General features: G+C 48.2%; 2 protein-coding genes across 4 annotated transcripts in view; one reads left to right on the top strand and one right to left on the bottom strand.

The window, feature by feature from the left end:
* The window catches only part of FZD3 (frizzled class receptor 3), an 87340-nt gene extending 79146 nt beyond the window's left edge, over positions 1-8194 (bottom strand). Inside the window, exons 1-2 of one of the 2 annotated variants that reach the window (XM_030198700.1) lie at positions 8167-8194; positions 4888-5408 (exon numbers count right to left, since the gene is read on the bottom strand). In XM_030198700.1, coding sequence (XP_030054560.1) covers positions 4888-5076 — 189 coding nt within the window. In that variant the 5' untranslated portion in view covers positions 5077-5408; positions 8167-8194. Of the gene's footprint in view, positions 1-4887; positions 5409-8034; positions 8118-8166 lie in introns of those variants that run through there. The other variant, XM_030198699.1, reaches the window with a different exon arrangement.
* Positions 8195-8885: 691 nt separating this feature from the next.
* The window catches only part of FBXO16 (F-box protein 16), a 144591-nt gene continuing 135455 nt past the window's right edge, over positions 8886-18021 (top strand). For both annotated transcript variants that reach the window (XM_030198701.1, XM_030198702.1), the window contains exon 1: positions 8886-8979. The gene's annotated coding sequence lies outside the window, so the exon portion shown is untranslated. The remainder of the gene's footprint in view (positions 8980-18021) is intronic.

Raw genomic sequence — 18021 nt, 5'->3', positions numbered from 1 at the left:
ACATATGGTGCATCTGGACACAGCTGGCTAGCATCTAATAAATTTAAAATAAAAATCCCACAGAGCCTAAACACATGATGCTAAATTTGTATAGGTCATCTAGGTGAGGAAATGCATACTTCGAAAAAGTGCTGAGTCTTCTAGAAAATGTATAAAAGCACTGCCAAAAAAGTATTTATATATGGCATGATGCAGAACAGAAAAAGGCATTTTATAAATGAACACATTCAAAAACTGTGTAGCATCACTTATACATGTTTAAGAGACACATTTTGCTATTTACGTGTATAACATGGCAGATTGTGAAAGCCTCCGCATACAAGAGTGGCTAATTAGGAAGTCAACCTCCAAAACTTTCTCCCCAAGGAGGTAGGTTTGAAATCCACAAAGATTCCTCCCTCAAGAACTTCTTCAAACCTCAGGTACAAATGAGATGTTTGCAAGGGGATATGTCTAACTTTAAGCAGGAATAAATATAGATTATAAACGCTGTTGTAAGTGAATACTGCCATTCTAAAATACACAGTACATACGTACTTTGAAGGGCCATCCAAAACAAACACCCTTACCTTCCCTGTATGCTGCCACCTATACCTGTAATCACTACTTAAACATATAGGCCAACATACACATATAAACAGATTTAGACATGTAAAACAGTGTGTAAGGTTTCTAAAATTCATTCCAATATGACCAGAGAGGTATGGCCCAAATACTGCTTAACAAAATGTGAAAAAGAATGTTTAATGCTTTAGGATTTAACACTGAATTATGTTCATTTATGTTGAGGTTTTGAACCTAACATAAGAACTGCCATACCGGATCAGACTGATGCTTCCAACTGGGTCACAAGTATCTGGCAGAATCCCAAAGAGCAGATCCCAAGGATAAGTAATGGTTTTCCTCATGTCTGCCTTAATAGCAGTTTATGGACAACCTCCAGAACTTTTCCGAATCTTTTTTAAACCCAATAGTTTCAATGTGCCCATAGAATTGTAAGTCTTCTTTATATAAGATAGAAAATGTCTTTAGAAAAACAGCAGAAAAAGGTTTTTTTTTTTTTTTTTTTTTAAACACTTGTTTTCAAAATTGGAAGGTGGATGGTGATTGGTGCTTTTGTATTAGTGACGTCTAAGACACCAAGGGGCTCATTTTCAAAGCACTTAGGCTTACAAAGTTCCATAGGTATATAACTTTGTAAGTCCTTAGAAAATATGTCTCCAAGCCACCATGTTAAGCCTTAGATCAGTGGTTCCAAACCTGGTCCTAGAAGAACCCTGGGTTTTCAAGATATCCACAATGAATATGGAGGCAGAAAAGAGCAGATCAATCGGTGGTATAGTTGAAACTTTTATTATAAAATAATCGCCCGACACAGACTGTGTTTTGCCCACAAGGGCTGTGTCAGGGGCTTTCAATCGCTGCAAAACCAAAGAAGAGCAGAGCAAAAAAACCAGCAGGTCAACTTCTTCCAATACAAGGTCACTCAGAACAGAGAGTCTCAGATACAGTATTTAGCACTGCATCTGTGATTGACAGTATCAAAAGGCACCTTCAAAACCACCTCCCTCACAATTCCCAAGTCCGATATTCAGAGATGAAGGGATGAGATTTTTGCTTTTATTTTCCTTAATGAATTGTGTAACTCCCATCACCAATAGATACAAAATTAGATGGTGCCAGTCCCAAACCTGGATAAAAAAAAAAAAAAGAAGGAAATTGGGGGATTGGCTATCCCTGTAAAAACTAAAAGGACTGAAGAAACAATGTATCGAAACATTAATTGACAAGACCAACTGCACTATCCATTGGGGGGGGGGTCAATGCTCAAAGGTTTGTGGTTCTACCTGCCAAATATGCATTCTTTGATCCAGTGCAAGTGTTAGCATTTCTAACGGGGGGAGGGGGGGGGGAGTTGAGAGAGATGGGAAGACCTCCTCCCTAAGTTCCTAACCAAGTTAATAAATGATCATGGTCTTAGACGCCTAAGAGTAGTCACTTCTCTCTTTATTGTTAAGTATTTTTTCCCTTGAGTCTTGGACTTGGCTCTCTTATTTACTGTGGATTTTGTGTTTGATTTTTTAAACATTTCTTCTCGCTAATTTCTGTAGCAGTGGCGAAGCCAGACATCCAATTTTGTGTGGGCCTGAGCCCAAAGTGGATGGGCACAAAGTTTTCTCTCTGCCCCCGTCCCATTCCTCCTCCCACCGGCACCTCTCAACTCAAAATATGCTTTAACTCATGAGGATCCTCAAGCTCTGTCAGCTGAAGACTTGCTCCGAGGATGGCCAGAACTCCCTTTTACCAAGCTTGGGAGGCAGCAGCAACTCCTTGAGCCACCGATGCTAGCACCCCACGTGTGCTTAGTTATTGGTGGTTCAAGGACGTTGACGCCATCTGCCAAGCTTAGTAGAAGGGAGTTTTTGGCTGCCTTCAGAGGAGGTCCTCCACTGATGGGGTTTGGAGATCCCCACCGGGTACAGCAAGGGTCAGGACTGGTGGTAAGACATGCTAGGGCCCAGGGCAGAAAAGAAGCCCCCCCTCCCCCGCCTCCTCTTCAATCTCCCTACCTGCCATTAGAATCACACAGACAGACCCTCACCAAATACAGAACAAGGGATCACAAATTAGGAATAAAAAATATGTAGACAAAAATTGAACTGAGAACATCAGCATGTACTGCAACAGTGGAGAAATAAAAACAAATGTATTTCCTTTTCTACTGAACACAAACATCCACTATGCACTTTTCTCAAGCTAACATACTTCAGTTAATAAACTCAAAATAAAATGCCTTTTCTACCTTTTGTTTAGTCATTTTATTTTTTCATCATATTAGTTTTAGTTTCTGTTTTCCAATTCCCTATCTTTCTGCTAATTCTCCTTCAAGCAGCTGCTGTCCATTTGTCTTTTCTCCTCTCTTTCCATTCCCTGTTTACACTTGTCTCCGACATATTGGTCTTTCCATTTTAGCTCTTTCCTCTCTTTTTTTCTCTTCTGCACTCTATCCACTCAAATTTCACTCTCTAACATCTTTCCTTCTTTTTACTTTTCAGATACCTATCAGATTTCCATCTTCTTTTTTCACCCAACAACTCTTCCATTGTCCACCTCACTCTTTCCCCAGCTTTCCATCTTCAATCTACTCCCCATTATCATATTTCTATCCCCTGTAATCACTATCCTCATCTTGTTTATTTCCTTGCCACCTCATTTGGCCTCTCCTACATGGTTCCATCATTCCCAGTGTCTTCCTCTCTCCACCTTTCTAGCCCAGCAGCTGCTTCCTCTCCCCACCCTCCAAGCATCTTTCCTGTCCCTTCATCTTTCCTTTTCTGCTCCCCCAGGGGCCAGCATCTCTCCCTCGCTCCCTTTTGCCCCTGGATCCAGCATCTCCCTCCTTCTTCCCCCTTCCTGTGCAGTCTCTCTCCTTCCCTCTCCTGAACCCTCATGTCTAACATCATTCCTTTTTTTTCCTCTTTCATCTCTCCACATCCCTTACAACCCAACATCTCTCTCCCCTCTGCATCTCTCCCTCCCCTCTGCCATCATTTCTTCCTCTTCCCTCTCTCCCCTGGGCACCATCTCTCCCTTCCTCTCATCCTTCACCCCTCCTGTGCAGCATCTCTCCTTCTCTCCCCTCATCCAACAATTATCCTCATCCCCCTTGCAGCATCTCTGTCTCATGTCCAACAATTATCCCTCCACTCCCATGTCCACCAAATGTTCCCTCTCTCCTACCCCCCCCCCCCCATCCGTGCAGCATTTCTCCTTCTCTCCCTCCCACCCCAATAGCCAACAGTTCTTCCTCTCTCCTACCCCACCCCCATGCAGCATCTTTCAAAGGGTCACTGACAGCGTGTAAGAATTGCAGAGGGAAGGCTTTCAGGTCAGCAAGCAGCAGTGACCCTTACATGCTGCCAGTGACCCTTTACACAGGCGCCAAGGGACATTAAAAAAAAAAAAAAAAAGAGTGGGACAATGGCAAGGGTGCACTGCTGCTGGATAGGCCCAGACCCACCCGTGGCTATGCTCCTGTTCTGTAAAAGTGTTGTACTTTGAGAGGGTTTTTTAAAAATGAATTTTTACAAATTTATACTCCTACAGAGAAAACAGTTTTGATTCATGCAGCTTAAGATGAATCCTGTGTCATTTTAAATGGCAAGAAAAAGGTTAAAATTGAAGCGATACAAGACAAAACTAATCGGCCACCAGTCAGTAAAATAGTACTGCAACGGTAACTTAGCTCGTTTTGGCACCTACAAAGAACAGGTATACTACTCATATCAAGGTAAGCCATGAACTGGAAATGAGAAGAGGCTCATGAAGGCCAAGACAGACGAGCTGATATCACTGAGCTGGAAATCAATTGGTCACAAAGAGTTGACCCATGAGACCAACAAGGGTGGAAGACACACAAGACAGATGCAAGAAGTCATAATAATTGCATTGTGTATTTATGTAATAATTTTACGGATGTTATGGTGGAAACTGCTATGAACCACTACTGTTATTGGCAGTATGTTTATGTGGTTACAAATGTTATAATACCCTCCCCCACATACCCAAAGCCCTCTCTGTACACCTGTCATCTACACCCCTCATCCTTATAATACATCCACCCACCTCTCTCTACAAATACTACTTTCTAAGCCCCCACATCCATGGTCACACACCCATATTCCCCTGCCATCCACAAATTCACATACACCCCTTCCCCACCCTTACATATTTATATCTCGATATTTGATCATAAACCCACATATTCCCTCAAAGTCTCAGCTTTTAAAAAAAAATAAATCATCTATGTTGGAAAGCATACCCAATGTTGTGCTTTTGCACGTTTTCCCTACTTGTGTTTATAAAGAAAAAGAAGGTATTTCTTACCTCCATAGCTAAAGCAGCAGTTTGCTGGTCATAGTGATTCAGGAGATTAGGCATGAACGTGGTATTGTAAGGTAGATCCTGACACATCCTCAGTGTGATAGGCTCACAAGCAAACAGACTATGTCCATGTGTACACCATGCAAAGACAGCCAGGAGCCAGAAACAGCCAAATATCCAGCTGGAAGCCATGTTTACAAATCCAACATGCAGGCTGAACTCTTTTTATTACTCACTGTACTGGTCTCAGAGGTTATGCACCTGTGGCCACTGCTTTGAAGTCCATCACAGTGATTGCGTCTCCTTAAAACTTCAAAGCTCTAAAAGGCCTTTGGGCCAGTCCAGCTTTGTCAGCCACATCTGACAACTTAGCTTTGTTTGCAGGTCCACAAAAAAAACAAAACATTTTCTTGTCTTTTGTCCTTGTATTTCAAGTTCCATTTCATTATGTTTTGCACTGGATTAACCACATTCCCAAACAGACCCCATTCTTCTGGTTCATCAGTTGGGTTACTGCCTGTTTTCTTTTAAAGAAAAAGAAAAAAAAATACATTTCATTGATACGTTATATTAAAGTAACTATTCTGAAAGTACATTCAACTAAAATCCCCACAGCACTGCTGTCTGAATTTGTTGCACAAATCAACAGTAAAGGTTTGGACTTCATGCAGCTTTTACAGGGGAGTGGGAGAAGATATAACAATAAAAAGACAACAGCAAGCAAAAACTGCAGCACTGTCTCAAATCCCAAACAGCAAATTGCTCTTAGTAAAATTATTAATAAGACATGCTTTATTATCCAAATTTATATATTTAAAGGAAAACATCCCAAATTAAAAGTAAATAACTGTAAGCAGAAAATATTGCACTCATAGTACTAGCACCTATGATAAAAAGACCAGGCTGATGTTTGTTAACGTATACATTTTAAAAAGTTATACAAAAGAATTGTGTACAAGTTTATTTTTTGTCTTTCCATGGTCCTCAAACACTCGGTTCACAAATTGCGCTCAGCACTAAATTCACATTTTCAGTTTAATATAAAATCTAACATGTACTAGCTCATGCACACTTTTGTTCCTTTCCCAGTCTTATGCAAAATAAAATTATATATAAACACTGAAGATGTTAACCCAATCTCAATACCTGCCCCACCTTAAGAAATTATAAAATCAATGACAACCCAAGTGAAAATAAAATACAGCAAACATTTTGCTCCAGCACAATCTGTGATTTCATACAATAACAAAATCCTGTATTAAGCTTAAATAGAAGGAGTAAAAAAATTAGAACAGCATACACAATGCACTAGGACAGTAATATGGCTTGGACGGCCCAAAAGAAAGGACTTCGTGATTAGGACATTTTAGGGCTCCCTAATTCTTTTATTTAAATACACAACAGCTGCCTCCCTTGCAAGTTAAATAACGCTATTTCCGCTCTGTCAACTCAGAAGAGAGAATTTAAGCCAAAGAAGGCCGTCAACCGTACAAAACCCGTATTTCTCCTCTCGCATGTTTACCAAAGACTGGCAAATCTGGAGCGGCCAAAATGTCATTCCCAGACAAAAGTGCCAATTGCTCCCCACCACGCTGCCATTTCATTGTGAGAGAACGTAGCAGAACAACAGCTGCTTCTTTACGCCGGCCATAAGAGCCAGCTCTGTAAGTATTGAGCACCCCCAATGCTATGAGGCAACTCCTATATTGTGTTTGACATCCCCCAATCATTTTGGAACGGTGGGATATCCTTCTGCGGCTCGTAAACGCCAAGCTCCAGGCGTAGGATTATTCCCACTGCTCTCCTTTCACCGCGGTGCTCGGGGAGGGGTGGGGGCCTCTTCCCAGTAAGATAAATGCGCTTCACGTGGTACAGCATACACAGCTGGCCCAGAACAACCTGCTAAACCCGACCTAGGGGATCGCACACGATTCCACCCCCCCACAAATCTCAGACAGCAGAGGGATTCGAGAGAACACGCCACAACTGTGCACCACCACCACGGCGATCTCTCAATACTCACGGAAACAGCGGCGAGGAAGGGCTCCAGAACAGCGAAAGAGAGGAGGCGGAGGCAGCGCTGCAAAGGGCTTAGTAAGTCTCGGCTATAGAACAGCGAGGCGGGTCGCCAATGAAAATGTTTCTAGCCCAACCATTGGAGCCGACACTGTGGGTGCTTGAGCACCCCCAATACTGAGAAAATTCCTTGTATGTGTCTAGGGAGGGGTTATTTCTATTGGGCTTAGCACCCCCCAATAATTTTGAAAAGTTGGCTTCTATGAGCCCAACAATTTTAACGCCAAAAAACCCAAAATGGTAAAAAGCTTACTATCATCGTGATAATAAACCAACTTCTTTATTGTGCTACATTAGCCAGTTTTGTCAGGTAATAGGCATGAGTCGGAGTGCCCCCAAGAGCTGCATGCGGTAAGGTTTCGGGCTGTCGTCTCCTTAGTGTATAATGGTGGAAAACTGTTAAGGAACAGTAGCGCTTTAGAAATGTTAAATAGTAGTAGTAATAGTCGTCGTCCCCCCAGGCCCTGTGAACTGGGGGAAGGGAAAGGGAAAACTGTAATTACTTGCATTAGGAAACCATACACTGCCAAAATTGTAATCCATATGTACATCATCTTGGGTGAATCCCTTCATAAAAGCAGTTAATAAGTCAAATATCAGAGCACTGCTTTAATGTAAGTTTATTGCTGTAGAAGAGGCACCATTATAAGAAATAAAATTAAGAAATTAACACTAACTGAACTGTCTGAATGTCATGCTGGTGCCCTGTGATCAGTTAAACATTCTACTTGTTAGCATTTAAAGATTTAAAAGCTTGGTCCCCCATAACTCCCACCCCCACCAGTAGAAACTTAATTATTAGCTCTCCACATTTTTGGAAATATTAACAACCTTGTCACATTAAAACAAAACTCATTAAACGCGATTTGGAACAGATGCACAAAGCATTTCCATAACAACATAAAACGAGTAACCAAAAGTATAAATTACTTTAGACCAAAGCAACACCGCCTTCATCACTACCACACGCAATAAAACCCAAATGTTAGGGTCTTTAAAAGCGAGCCCCTGTGTTATAAACAACACTGCCACCCTGGTGAACGTAGTGAACAACCTGCATCTAACCTCACTCACCAGATATGCGAGAAGCCTTTCCAAATCAGTGTGCATCCCAGAGCAACAGCGGTCTGTTCATTCTTGCATCTCGTTTTCTCTACCTCACTGAATTATTTAATTTGCAAATATACGAACAATTTTCTTACTTACAAACGCTGCTTCTGAAAGGGGCGCGATCACCTAAGAGAAGTAGGTGGGGACGCGCGGTCAGAGGAAGGCTAGAACGCCCTGACAGAAGCTATTGGCATACCAGAACGAGGCTTGGAAGACAGCGAGAGACGCAGCACTAGAAAGAGGCTTGAAACTCAGAGACAGACGCTTGGAATTTTTCAGAGAGGCAGCAGAAACACTCAAGAATAGTAAATAGCGCCCCCCAAAAAACGCAACCCGTCAGCCTTCAAAACTAATTAGCTCAGTTTGGTTGGAAATCTGCCCCACTGGTAACGCTTAGGCTAGCTACCGGTCTCCCTCTTAGGCCCCGCCTACTACCGAACCCGAGCGCACCCACAAGTCGCGATACAGCACTGCAACAATGAGACTCTCCTGGGGTGGAGGGGAGCAAACACCTCCCACCCAAAGCAGCTAGAGCCCACCTCGGAATTTAGCACTAAAAAATAAAAGCTTTCCATCTTAACACCAACGAACCTAGGTATTCCCCCAACCTGCAACCTATTTTACCAGTAGCTCCTTATCCTTTGCTTTGTAATGACATTAAAGAGGGAAGGTGAAGATCGTAGGGGGCGGGATTTGGGATTTTTTCCAACCAATGGAACGTGAAGATTCTGGTTGCCCTGGAAGCGGGAGACGCCGGTAGGGGGCGGAGGAGAGGTCCAGTCGTTCCCGTAGGCTCAGGCAGGCTGAAGGTTTGAAGCTGGGGCCTTGGCACAGCGAGATCTGCTGCCATGGGAACGGCGCAAACTCACCATCTAAGGATTTCTGCTGCAGCTGATGCTGGAAATAAAGGTGAGAAAATGCACTGTTCAAAAGAGAAAATGATAAAAAAAAGATGGCATAGAAATGAAGGGGCAGAGCCCTATGCAGGTGCTGTGTTTGCAAAATCCGCATGGTGATGCAGAACGAGTGGTGGATTCCGAGGAAGACCGGTCTGCATCCGTTGACTGTGTGCTTTTGTACTAAGGTCATAGATATAATTCAGTGATTAGGAAAATCAATAGAAATCAAACAAAATAAAACATGGAAAAGAAAATAAGATGATACCTTTTTTATTGGACATAACTTAATACACTCCTCTACTTAAGGTGATTAGGAAAAGAAACCAGTTCCTTATGAAACAGGTGGGAAATCAGGAGACGAAAGGCAAATTTTGGTTCCAAACAAGGCAACTTTATTGCTAGCAAGTGAACAGCACCGAGTAGCCTCGGGACACTGTGTGTCATAAATCATCTGACGCTTACATTTATACTTCCCTACTGGGCCTGCGCATTTGGCCCCTTACACGTCATACCTGTCATGCGCAGTAAACATTTGTAGTTCTTACAGTACAAAATTGTAGTCCCAGTACGTACACACGTCATAACACTGAAATGATACTGGCAAGAAAAACGAAACTTAGCAGCTTATTCTGTACACACACAATGCTCCTTTCTAGCACAGGAGATAAGGTGCGGCTCAGGAATGCAGGGGGGTGTCAGCACCCTCCAAGGTCGCCTATTCAGATGGCGTTGCTACGTGCAAGCTGGTCTTGTATAGGCCTTGCAAACTACTGTTACAAGCTATATATCTAATAGCCCTGCATTCTGTCTGTACATTAGTAAACAGCAAACTTGTCTTGTTAGTAAACAGTAAAACTGGATAAGGCACAAATGTCCAGTGCAGTAATAAGGTGTGGCCAAACAGCCAAAAGCAGAGGTAGAGTGCATAAGTAAAAGTCCATCAGTAGGCACAAAACATGAGGTTGTCCTGTTGCTCAGTAGTATTCAGGTAGTACCGGCGTTCCACTCCTTCATTCCCCCCTTTTGATACTTGAACATCCATTCTGGTGGAGAGTATCACCTCCATGAACCCTGAAACGGAAAGAAAGGACAAGGATAGTTAGCGAGGGAGGCAACAAGCGAGCCCTAAGCCCTTGCGCAGCCGTTGGTTGTTTCGCCGGGGTTGAGACGGAGGGCCCCTAGTGGAATCCCCCCCCCTTTGTAGCCGGTCTTTTGCTGGCACAAGGGTGATGGCCCATTGAGTGACTCAGGGGGTTCAAAGTGCACATCAGCCACAAGGTGCTTCATCGTCAGCTTCATCAGACTGGGGAATGGGGGAGTACATCTGGAGAGCCATAAGTTGGGCAGCAGCACGGCGGTCAGCGATGCTTTCCATGGTGGAGCGGAGACACCTGAAAACTAAGGGGAGAGACAAAGGTATTATTAGGCAAGACAGCAAGAACAGGCCACCCATGACGAGGAGGCCTTGCAGGCTCCCGGAGGTTGGGAGCCAGCTGGTGAGGGAGGAAGTCCAATCCCACGCACTGTTCCAGGTCTGGACGGGGACGTGGGCTAGTTTGACCATCCGGTCAGTTATCTCCCTGATGACATGGCTCTGGTCATCAATCTGTAAGCAGCAATTACTGAGGTTAAACTTGCCACACACCCCGCCCTCCTGGGCTAAGAGGTAGTCAAGAGCCAAGCGATTTTGGTAGACGGCGGTAATGAGCTTAGTGTTCTGTCGAGCTAGGATATTGAGGGCCAGGGCAGAATCGTTAGTAAGGATTTCGAGTACGGCCTGTAGGCGAATAATGCGATTCAGCATGTAGATAGGGGTGCGGTACCCGTATGTACCATCTTCAGCCCATGTGGCCGGTCCATAGTAGTGAATGATTCGTTCAGGCGGCCACTCGTTGTCCTTCCAGTCTCCAATCTGGACTTTGGGCTTGATGATTGGGAAAGACCGTTTTCGTCGGGTAGGGTTATCAGGCCCCTTTTCCACGTATAGGGGGATTCCCAAAGTTTCGCCGACTTGTATGGGCAGAAGGAAAAAACTAGGTCGGACCGTGCCCAAGAGGCAGGTACCGTACCAGCGGGTCGGGAGTTGTTCATAGGCCCTGCGTCCGCAGATATAGTAGTAGCCCGCCGGGGCTACCCACTTGAGGGAGGCGTTCCCTCCGTATGTCCATGTCGTGTTCAAGGTGGGTTCTGTCCAGATAGGCTCCGGGGCGGGCAGGTTGTCCGTTTGCCACCAGGTCGTCCGGCTGCCATTATACTGAAGAACCCCCGTACAAGCAGAGTCTCCCACTGGTACAGAGTAACGCTTCGATGGCGCTCGACTAGCGCAGAGGGTACCTATGATATTTGTTCTCAGGGCCCATTCGTACGGCTTCGGCCGTTGGGGAAAGGTAATGTTAGTGGTGTTGAGTGCATCCCATGTGTGTTGTCGGATCTCTCTCGCTTCCCAGGGCCATTGTTCACCCATGTCGGTGCCTCCACAGACGAAACAGTTGGCAATTCCGAGGGAGAGGGCGATGTTTTCAGCCAAATTGAGGAACATATTTCGGGCTTCTGGGGAAATGGGGAATTTAGTCTCGGTCTGCTCAGCACGAGCAATTTCATCAAATACGTCTTGGTAGCCGACAACAGTAGTCTGGTAGTGCGTAGGAGGCTTCGTTTCGAGACTCTGATATATGGTAATATATGTCAACGGATCCATTCCTCCGCCGTCAATGCCGAGGCCCCACGTTCCTCTCCAGGGCATGTCGTGTCCTCGGATGGGCCAGTCGAGGGACACATAGTTACCAGAACCTCGACGAAATTCGCCCAGGCCGGCGCATCCGGCATATCCTCCTCCCGTATAAGCACATACTCGGTCCCAGCCCGAGGCTCGAGTGTCGCCGGCGCATGGGAGCCACACCCACGGGGAGCAGCATCTCATGTCTGGACTGAAGGGGCAGACATACTTGTGGTCCTTAACGTATGCCTCTCGCCAACTCTGGCTACCACACTTGCGAGACCAAGGGTGCTTGTCCATGGCGGCACAGACGTCGAAGGTGAGGGTTGCTACAGTTTGGATGCCACCGACAAGGATACGAGTAGAATTAATGTAATACAGAATGCCATCTCCCTCGACTCCCGGAGGTCCGGCCACATACGCAGGGAGTCCTACGCTGAGGGTGACATTGTAGTATCTTGGTTTGGTAGGGCTGTGGCAGATAGTGAGATTTCCTTGGAGGCATCTGTGGAACTGTTGGAGGCCATTCGGAGTGATGAGGGCACAAGTCGGGAGAAACTGGCAATCGCCTTCCGGGGGCTGCGTCTGGTGAATGAGGGTAGTGACTAGGTGATATCCTCCCTCTATACGGTGGCGCACGAGGCGCAAACATTCAGTGCAATTCAGGCTCAGGGTGGCAGGATGATAGCTCGGAACTGCACACAGGAGAAGGAAGATGGTCAGCATTATATATGTGGTGGGAGGTATCCGAGCTTTTGCAGCAAGAAGATAATGAGGCCCACGATGAAGGCTGCGATAAAGAGAGAGCCAAAAACGCAGTGGGTCCAGAAACTGAGTTCCTGTTGCTGGGCAGGCATGAATCTGGTGGTTCACGTCTTTCTTAGAGTCAGCCGTAATGGAGCGTCAGGATGTTGGTGCGCAGTCCAACGCTTCAGGGTGCTGCTAGTGGGAGCAGCAGGCTTCAATCGGGTCCAATGTATCCACACTGGGCTTCCTGCAATTTTAACAGCGGTGGAGGTCGTTAGGAGAACAAGGGAGGGCCCCTTCCATTTTGGCTTTAGGCAGTCAGATTCATCCCACTCTTTTACCCAGACCTCGTCTCCCACCCTGAACCTGTGCGTAGGATTGGTGAGGACCAAGGGAGCTACTCTTTCAGTGTACTGCTGGATGTCTTGCACTACCTGGTGTAAGGCTCTCATCTGTTTCACTAAGGAACTCTCACCCTGTATCTGCAAGGAGTCGGGAAAGGAGGGTAGTGGTGGTGGCCTAGCATACATCATCTCGTAGGGAGTAAGGCCGGTAGCCTTGGGGGTACACCTAAGATGCAGCAAGGCCAGTGGAAGCAGGTCGGGCCACTTGGCTTTTGCTTCTTGGCATAGCTTGGCTAGCTGGTTCTTCAGGGATCGGTTAGCCCTCTCCACTACTCCACTGCTTTGGGGTCTCCAGGCACAATGCAACTTCCAATCGAGACCCAGCCTTGTACTGAGTTGTTGTGTTACTTCACTAGCGAAGGCGGGGCCGTTGTCAGAGTTTATTTGCTTGGGGAGGCCGTATCTGGGTAGGATTTGATGAAGCAGTAGGGAGGTAACTTCTTTAGCCATTTCCGTTCTAGTAGGCTGGGCTTCAATCCATCCGGTGTAGGTACACACGGCGACGAGGATAGCTTTGTAGCCGCGCGCCGGGGGCATGTGTGTGAAGTCAATCTGGCACACGTGGAAAGGGCTGGTGCCTCGGAGAACATGTCCTGGCATAGGGCCGGGCCCCGTTCGAGGGTTGTTCCGGGCACAAGTCGCGCATCGGCTGGAAGCGTTTTTGGTCCACAGGGATAGTTTGTTGATGTAGTAGGTCTTCTCAAGTAAGCGCCCCAGGGCGTCCCTTCCCAGGTGGGTGCGGTCGTGAGCCTCCTTGGCCACCGTCCAGGCCAAGGCTTCGGGTATCCATATGCGCCCATCCTGTAGTATCCACCAGCCATTGCGTGACTGTAGACCCTCTTGTTGGGCCCATTCCGTTTCTTGGGGGGTGTAAATAGGGGTCTCCGTAGGGAGCTGGACGACGAGTACGGGGTCAGGAGGGTGAGAGGAGTAGGGGAGCTGACTTGCCCTTTTTGCAGCGTCGTCTGCCCGCTGATTTCCCCGGGCGATAGGGTCCGTTCTTCCAGTGTGGGCCCTGCAGTGCATCACAGCCACCTTCTTCGGCTTCCATACCGACTCGAGTAATTGGCAGATCTCAGCGGCATTTGCAAGTCCTTTCCCTTCAGCTGTCAGAAATCCCCTCTCCTTGTACAAGGCTCCGTGCACCTGGAGGGTGAGGAAAGCGTATTTGGAGTCGGTGTAAATGTTGACAACTTTTCCTTCAGCCCACAGGAAGGCTCTGGTGAGGGCGATTAGCTCCGCTTTCTGGGCTGATGTTCCGGGTGTCAGAGCCATAGCCTCGATCACATGGTCCTCAGATACCACCGCATAGCCAGCTCTTCGAATTCCCTCTATCACCTGGCTGCTTCCATCGGTAAAAAGGGTGATGCCCCCTTGCCAGGGTTGATCCTTCAGGTCAGGTCTGCTCGAGTGCACAGTGGCCATTACCTCTTCACAGTCGTGGAGTGGTGGTTCAGGGGCCGGAAGGAGGGTGGCAGGATTGAGGTTGGTCGTGTCCAGGATCCGCACCTCCGGATTTTCGCACAGGAGGGCTTGGTATTTGACCAATCGGGAGTTGGTCATCCATCTGGGTCCGTGGCTCTCGAGTAGGCCGCGGATGGTGTGGGGTGTGGTCACAAAAAGTGTTTGGCCGAATGTGAGTTTATTGGCCTCGTGTATCAGGAGACAAGCAGCCGCAATGCTTCGTAGGCAGCCCGGCCATCCTCGTGCCACGTTGTCCATGCTCTTGGAGAGGTATGCTACAGGGCGTTGCCAGGTACCGACCAGTTGGGTGAGGACTCCAAGTGCCAATCCCTTCTTTTCGTCGATGAACAAGTGGAACGGCTTAGTCACATCTGGCAGTCCGAGCGCTGGTGGAGCCGCAAGGGCATCCTTAAGGTCCTGAAGGGCTTTCAGTTCGCTTTTCTCCCACTGGAGATCCTGGCCCTCGAGTTCAGGCCCCTTCAGCTTGGCATACAAACTGTGGGTCAGGATAGCAAAATTGATGATCCAAATGCGGCAATATCCAGCGGCTCCGAGGAGTGCCCGTAATTCCTTCTTGTTTGCAGGAGTGGGTTGGTTGCGAATAGCTTGGGTTCGGGGGATACCGAGCCTTCGGGTTCCTTCTCGGAGGCGAAACCCCAGATACTCGACTTCGATCTCGCATATCTGCGCCTTCTTGCGACTGGCCCGGTACCCCTGGGCTTCCAGGGTCTTCAAGAGGTAGAGTGTAGCTTCAGCACATTCGGTGTACGTTTCACGGGCCACCAACAGGTCATCCACGTATTGGACGACCGGCCCATACTCGTCCTGATACGTCTTCAGGTCCTGGGCGAGTTGGTCGCCGAAGAGGGTAGGCGAGTTCTTGAACCCCTGGGGAAGACGGGTCCATGTATATTGCTGCTTGGTTCCCGTCTGCAAGTCTTCCCACGTGAAGGCAAACAACTTTTGGCTGTCGACAGCAAGAGGGATGGAGAAGAAGGCGTCCTTCAAATCAATGACACTGTACCACTTGGTCTGAGATGGCACTTGGGCTAGGATGGAGTATGGATTTGGTACGAGGGCAACTATGTCGGCTACCTGGTTGTTGACTTTCCTCAGGTCCTGGACGGGTCTGTACTCGGATGTTCCTGGTTTCTTAACGGGCAACAATGGGGTGTTCCATGCGGATCTGATTGGTTTAAGGACTCCCTGTTGAAGGAGTTTCTGTAGATGTGTATGCATACTATGCCGGGCTGCATAGGGGATGTGGTATTGTCCTTGGTTGACAACTTGAGCATTTGGTTTGAGCTCAATCCAGATGGGGATAGCGTTAACGGCCAGTCCGCCGGGGTTCAATTCTGCCCATACATCAGGCACTTCATCCATTATGGCTCGCCTCTGCTGGGCGAAAGGGGTGTTCTGGTCGTAACGGCAGTCGCCGGGTCCTACAGTTGGGGGAACGTGTAGTCTCCATTCTTCTCTTACTGGACAGATAAGTGTCACTGGCCGATCTTCAAAGCGAGCTTCCACTTCACCCGTAGTCTTGAACTTCAAGGTGGCCTGGAGCTTACAGAGTAGGTCTCGACCAATCAAGGGGACCGGGCATCCAGGGATGTGTATGAACTGATGGGACACCATCGTCCCTCCGATCTGGACTTGGCGCTCTTTGAGGAGGGGGGCCGCAAGGGATTTCCCGGAGGCTCCCACAATTGGTATAGTTTCTTTCGTGGCTGGGGCTATGGCAGTGGTGATAACAGATCGCTGGGCCCCCGTGTCTAGTAAGGCCTTCATAGATTCTGTCCCCACCCGAATTTCCACCAGAGGGTCAGTGGGGACTCTGCCCTCCCGGTTTCTTCATGCTGTGCTGTCTCGGGTAGCGTCCACAGCCATCTGCCATTCCCTCCGGTCATCCCGTCCTCTCTCTCTTCGGCCCCTTCCACGGCCTCGCCTAGGGGCCCCCGTGCGGTCGCCGGTCTCCTCCTCTCTCTGCCGGTCCCATGATTCCTCTTCTCTCGGGTTGTCCCGTATCTCCTCTGGACAATCAGCCCACCAGTGTCCTTCTTGTCGGCAATTTGCACACTGGTTACGCCCTATGGGGGACCGCGTTCCTCTTGTTCTCCTGCCCCTCCCCTTTGGTCTAGACCTCATTCGTTCTTCCAGCACCGTGGCCAACACATCTGCCTTCTCCCGCATCCGTCTGGTCGATTCCTTCCGGGCCTCCACCTTCTCCTCCTGGTCGCGATATCCGAATACGCGATCAGCTATAGCTTTCAGTTGGCTTAGGCTCATCCCTTCGAACCCCTCCGTTCTCTGTAGCTTTCTTCGTATATCCGGTGCTGACTGGCTAACAAAACTCATAACCACGGTTGGGAGGTTCTTGGGGTCTTCGGGATTTATCGGGCTGTGCCTTCTGAATGCTTCCATAAGTCGTTCAAGGAAGTCCCCTGGACTCTCGTCCTTTTGTTGGACTACACTGTGGATTTTTCCCATGTTGGTAACCTTCTGCTTCCCCTTCTTTAAGGCGGCCAGGTACGCCTGCTGGTATCGGCGGATAAAGGTTTGGCCTTCGGCGGTTCGGTAGTCCCACGTAGGGGCAGCGATGGGCGCCTCCGTTTCTATTAGGTTCTGTAAATTGGCATGGGCCGGATTCGCATCCCGGATGGCTTGCTCCATATTTTGTTGTAAAAGGCGGCGTTCTTCAGAGGTCAGGATGTGGGCGCTCAACTGCCTAAGGTCTGCCCAAGTTGGATTATAGCTGTATATAATGCCTTCCACCAGCTCTATCAGCTGCTCGGGTTTCTGGTCGTAGGACGGCCCATGGAATTTCCAGTTATACAAATCGGCACTTGAGAAGGGAACGTGGCTATAAACTGTTGATTCGATGGGCTGGCCCCCCCCTTCCGCCGGGTTAGGGGTATAGGTGGTGGACTGTCGAACTGGGAATAAGTGGGAGGTTCCCCCTTTTCGGTTGGACGGAAGGGCCTGGGCCTGTTGCGGACTCGATTGGGGGAACCGAGTAATGTTCTTCACAACCCGTTTACTCTTCCGTGTGGTTGCGAGGCCAGGTGACTCAGGTGAGGCTGGGCGGGACGTCTCCCCGGCATCCGACTCTGACCCGGAAGTCTCGGCGTCAGCGGGGCCTTCTGCTAGGCCCGTAAGGTCAGGGTACATAGGAGCATAGGGCGGCGGCGCAATGTCGTCTTCGTATGCCTCCGCCGTAGCAAGTATCGGGGCTTTTGGAGGCTTCTTCTCGGCCGAACCCTGAACTTTCCCTGCGGTTTTCTTTGGGGGTTTTTTTCTAGAAAGTGTGTTGGTGGTACTGGGCGTAGTTCCTGCCTTGACTCTGGTAGCAGGGGGCGTGGTCTCAGTGGCTTCAGTGCTAGGGGCGGTAGGCCGTATGGGGGCGGTCCCTGCGGCCTTCGGGACGGCAGCGGTTGCCGAGCTTTGGAGAGCGAAGGCATGGGTCGGCAGGGTTCTAAGTTTGGTTTTCCGGCCTTTTCTCTGCTTTACCAACATAAGGGCGGCCTTTTCTACCTTCCGTTGGGCCCAAGCCGGCGGATCCCGGACTACATCCAACCACGCTTCTATGTATGGAATGTCCTCGGGACAGCCTGGGTTTCCCTCAATTATAACAATATTCATGACCGCCGCCACTTTTTCATACTCGAATGACCCTTCCGGGGGCCATCCAGCAATTCCTAGCCCTGGCCACATAAATTGACAT

The sequence above is a fragment of the Microcaecilia unicolor genome, chromosome 3, assembly GCF_901765095.1.
Source record: "Microcaecilia unicolor chromosome 3, aMicUni1.1, whole genome shotgun sequence".
NCBI lineage: Eukaryota > Metazoa > Chordata > Amphibia > Gymnophiona > Siphonopidae > Microcaecilia > Microcaecilia unicolor.
The sequence above is the reverse complement of the archived record's forward strand: the minus strand, read 5'-3'. Positions and strand labels throughout refer to the sequence as shown.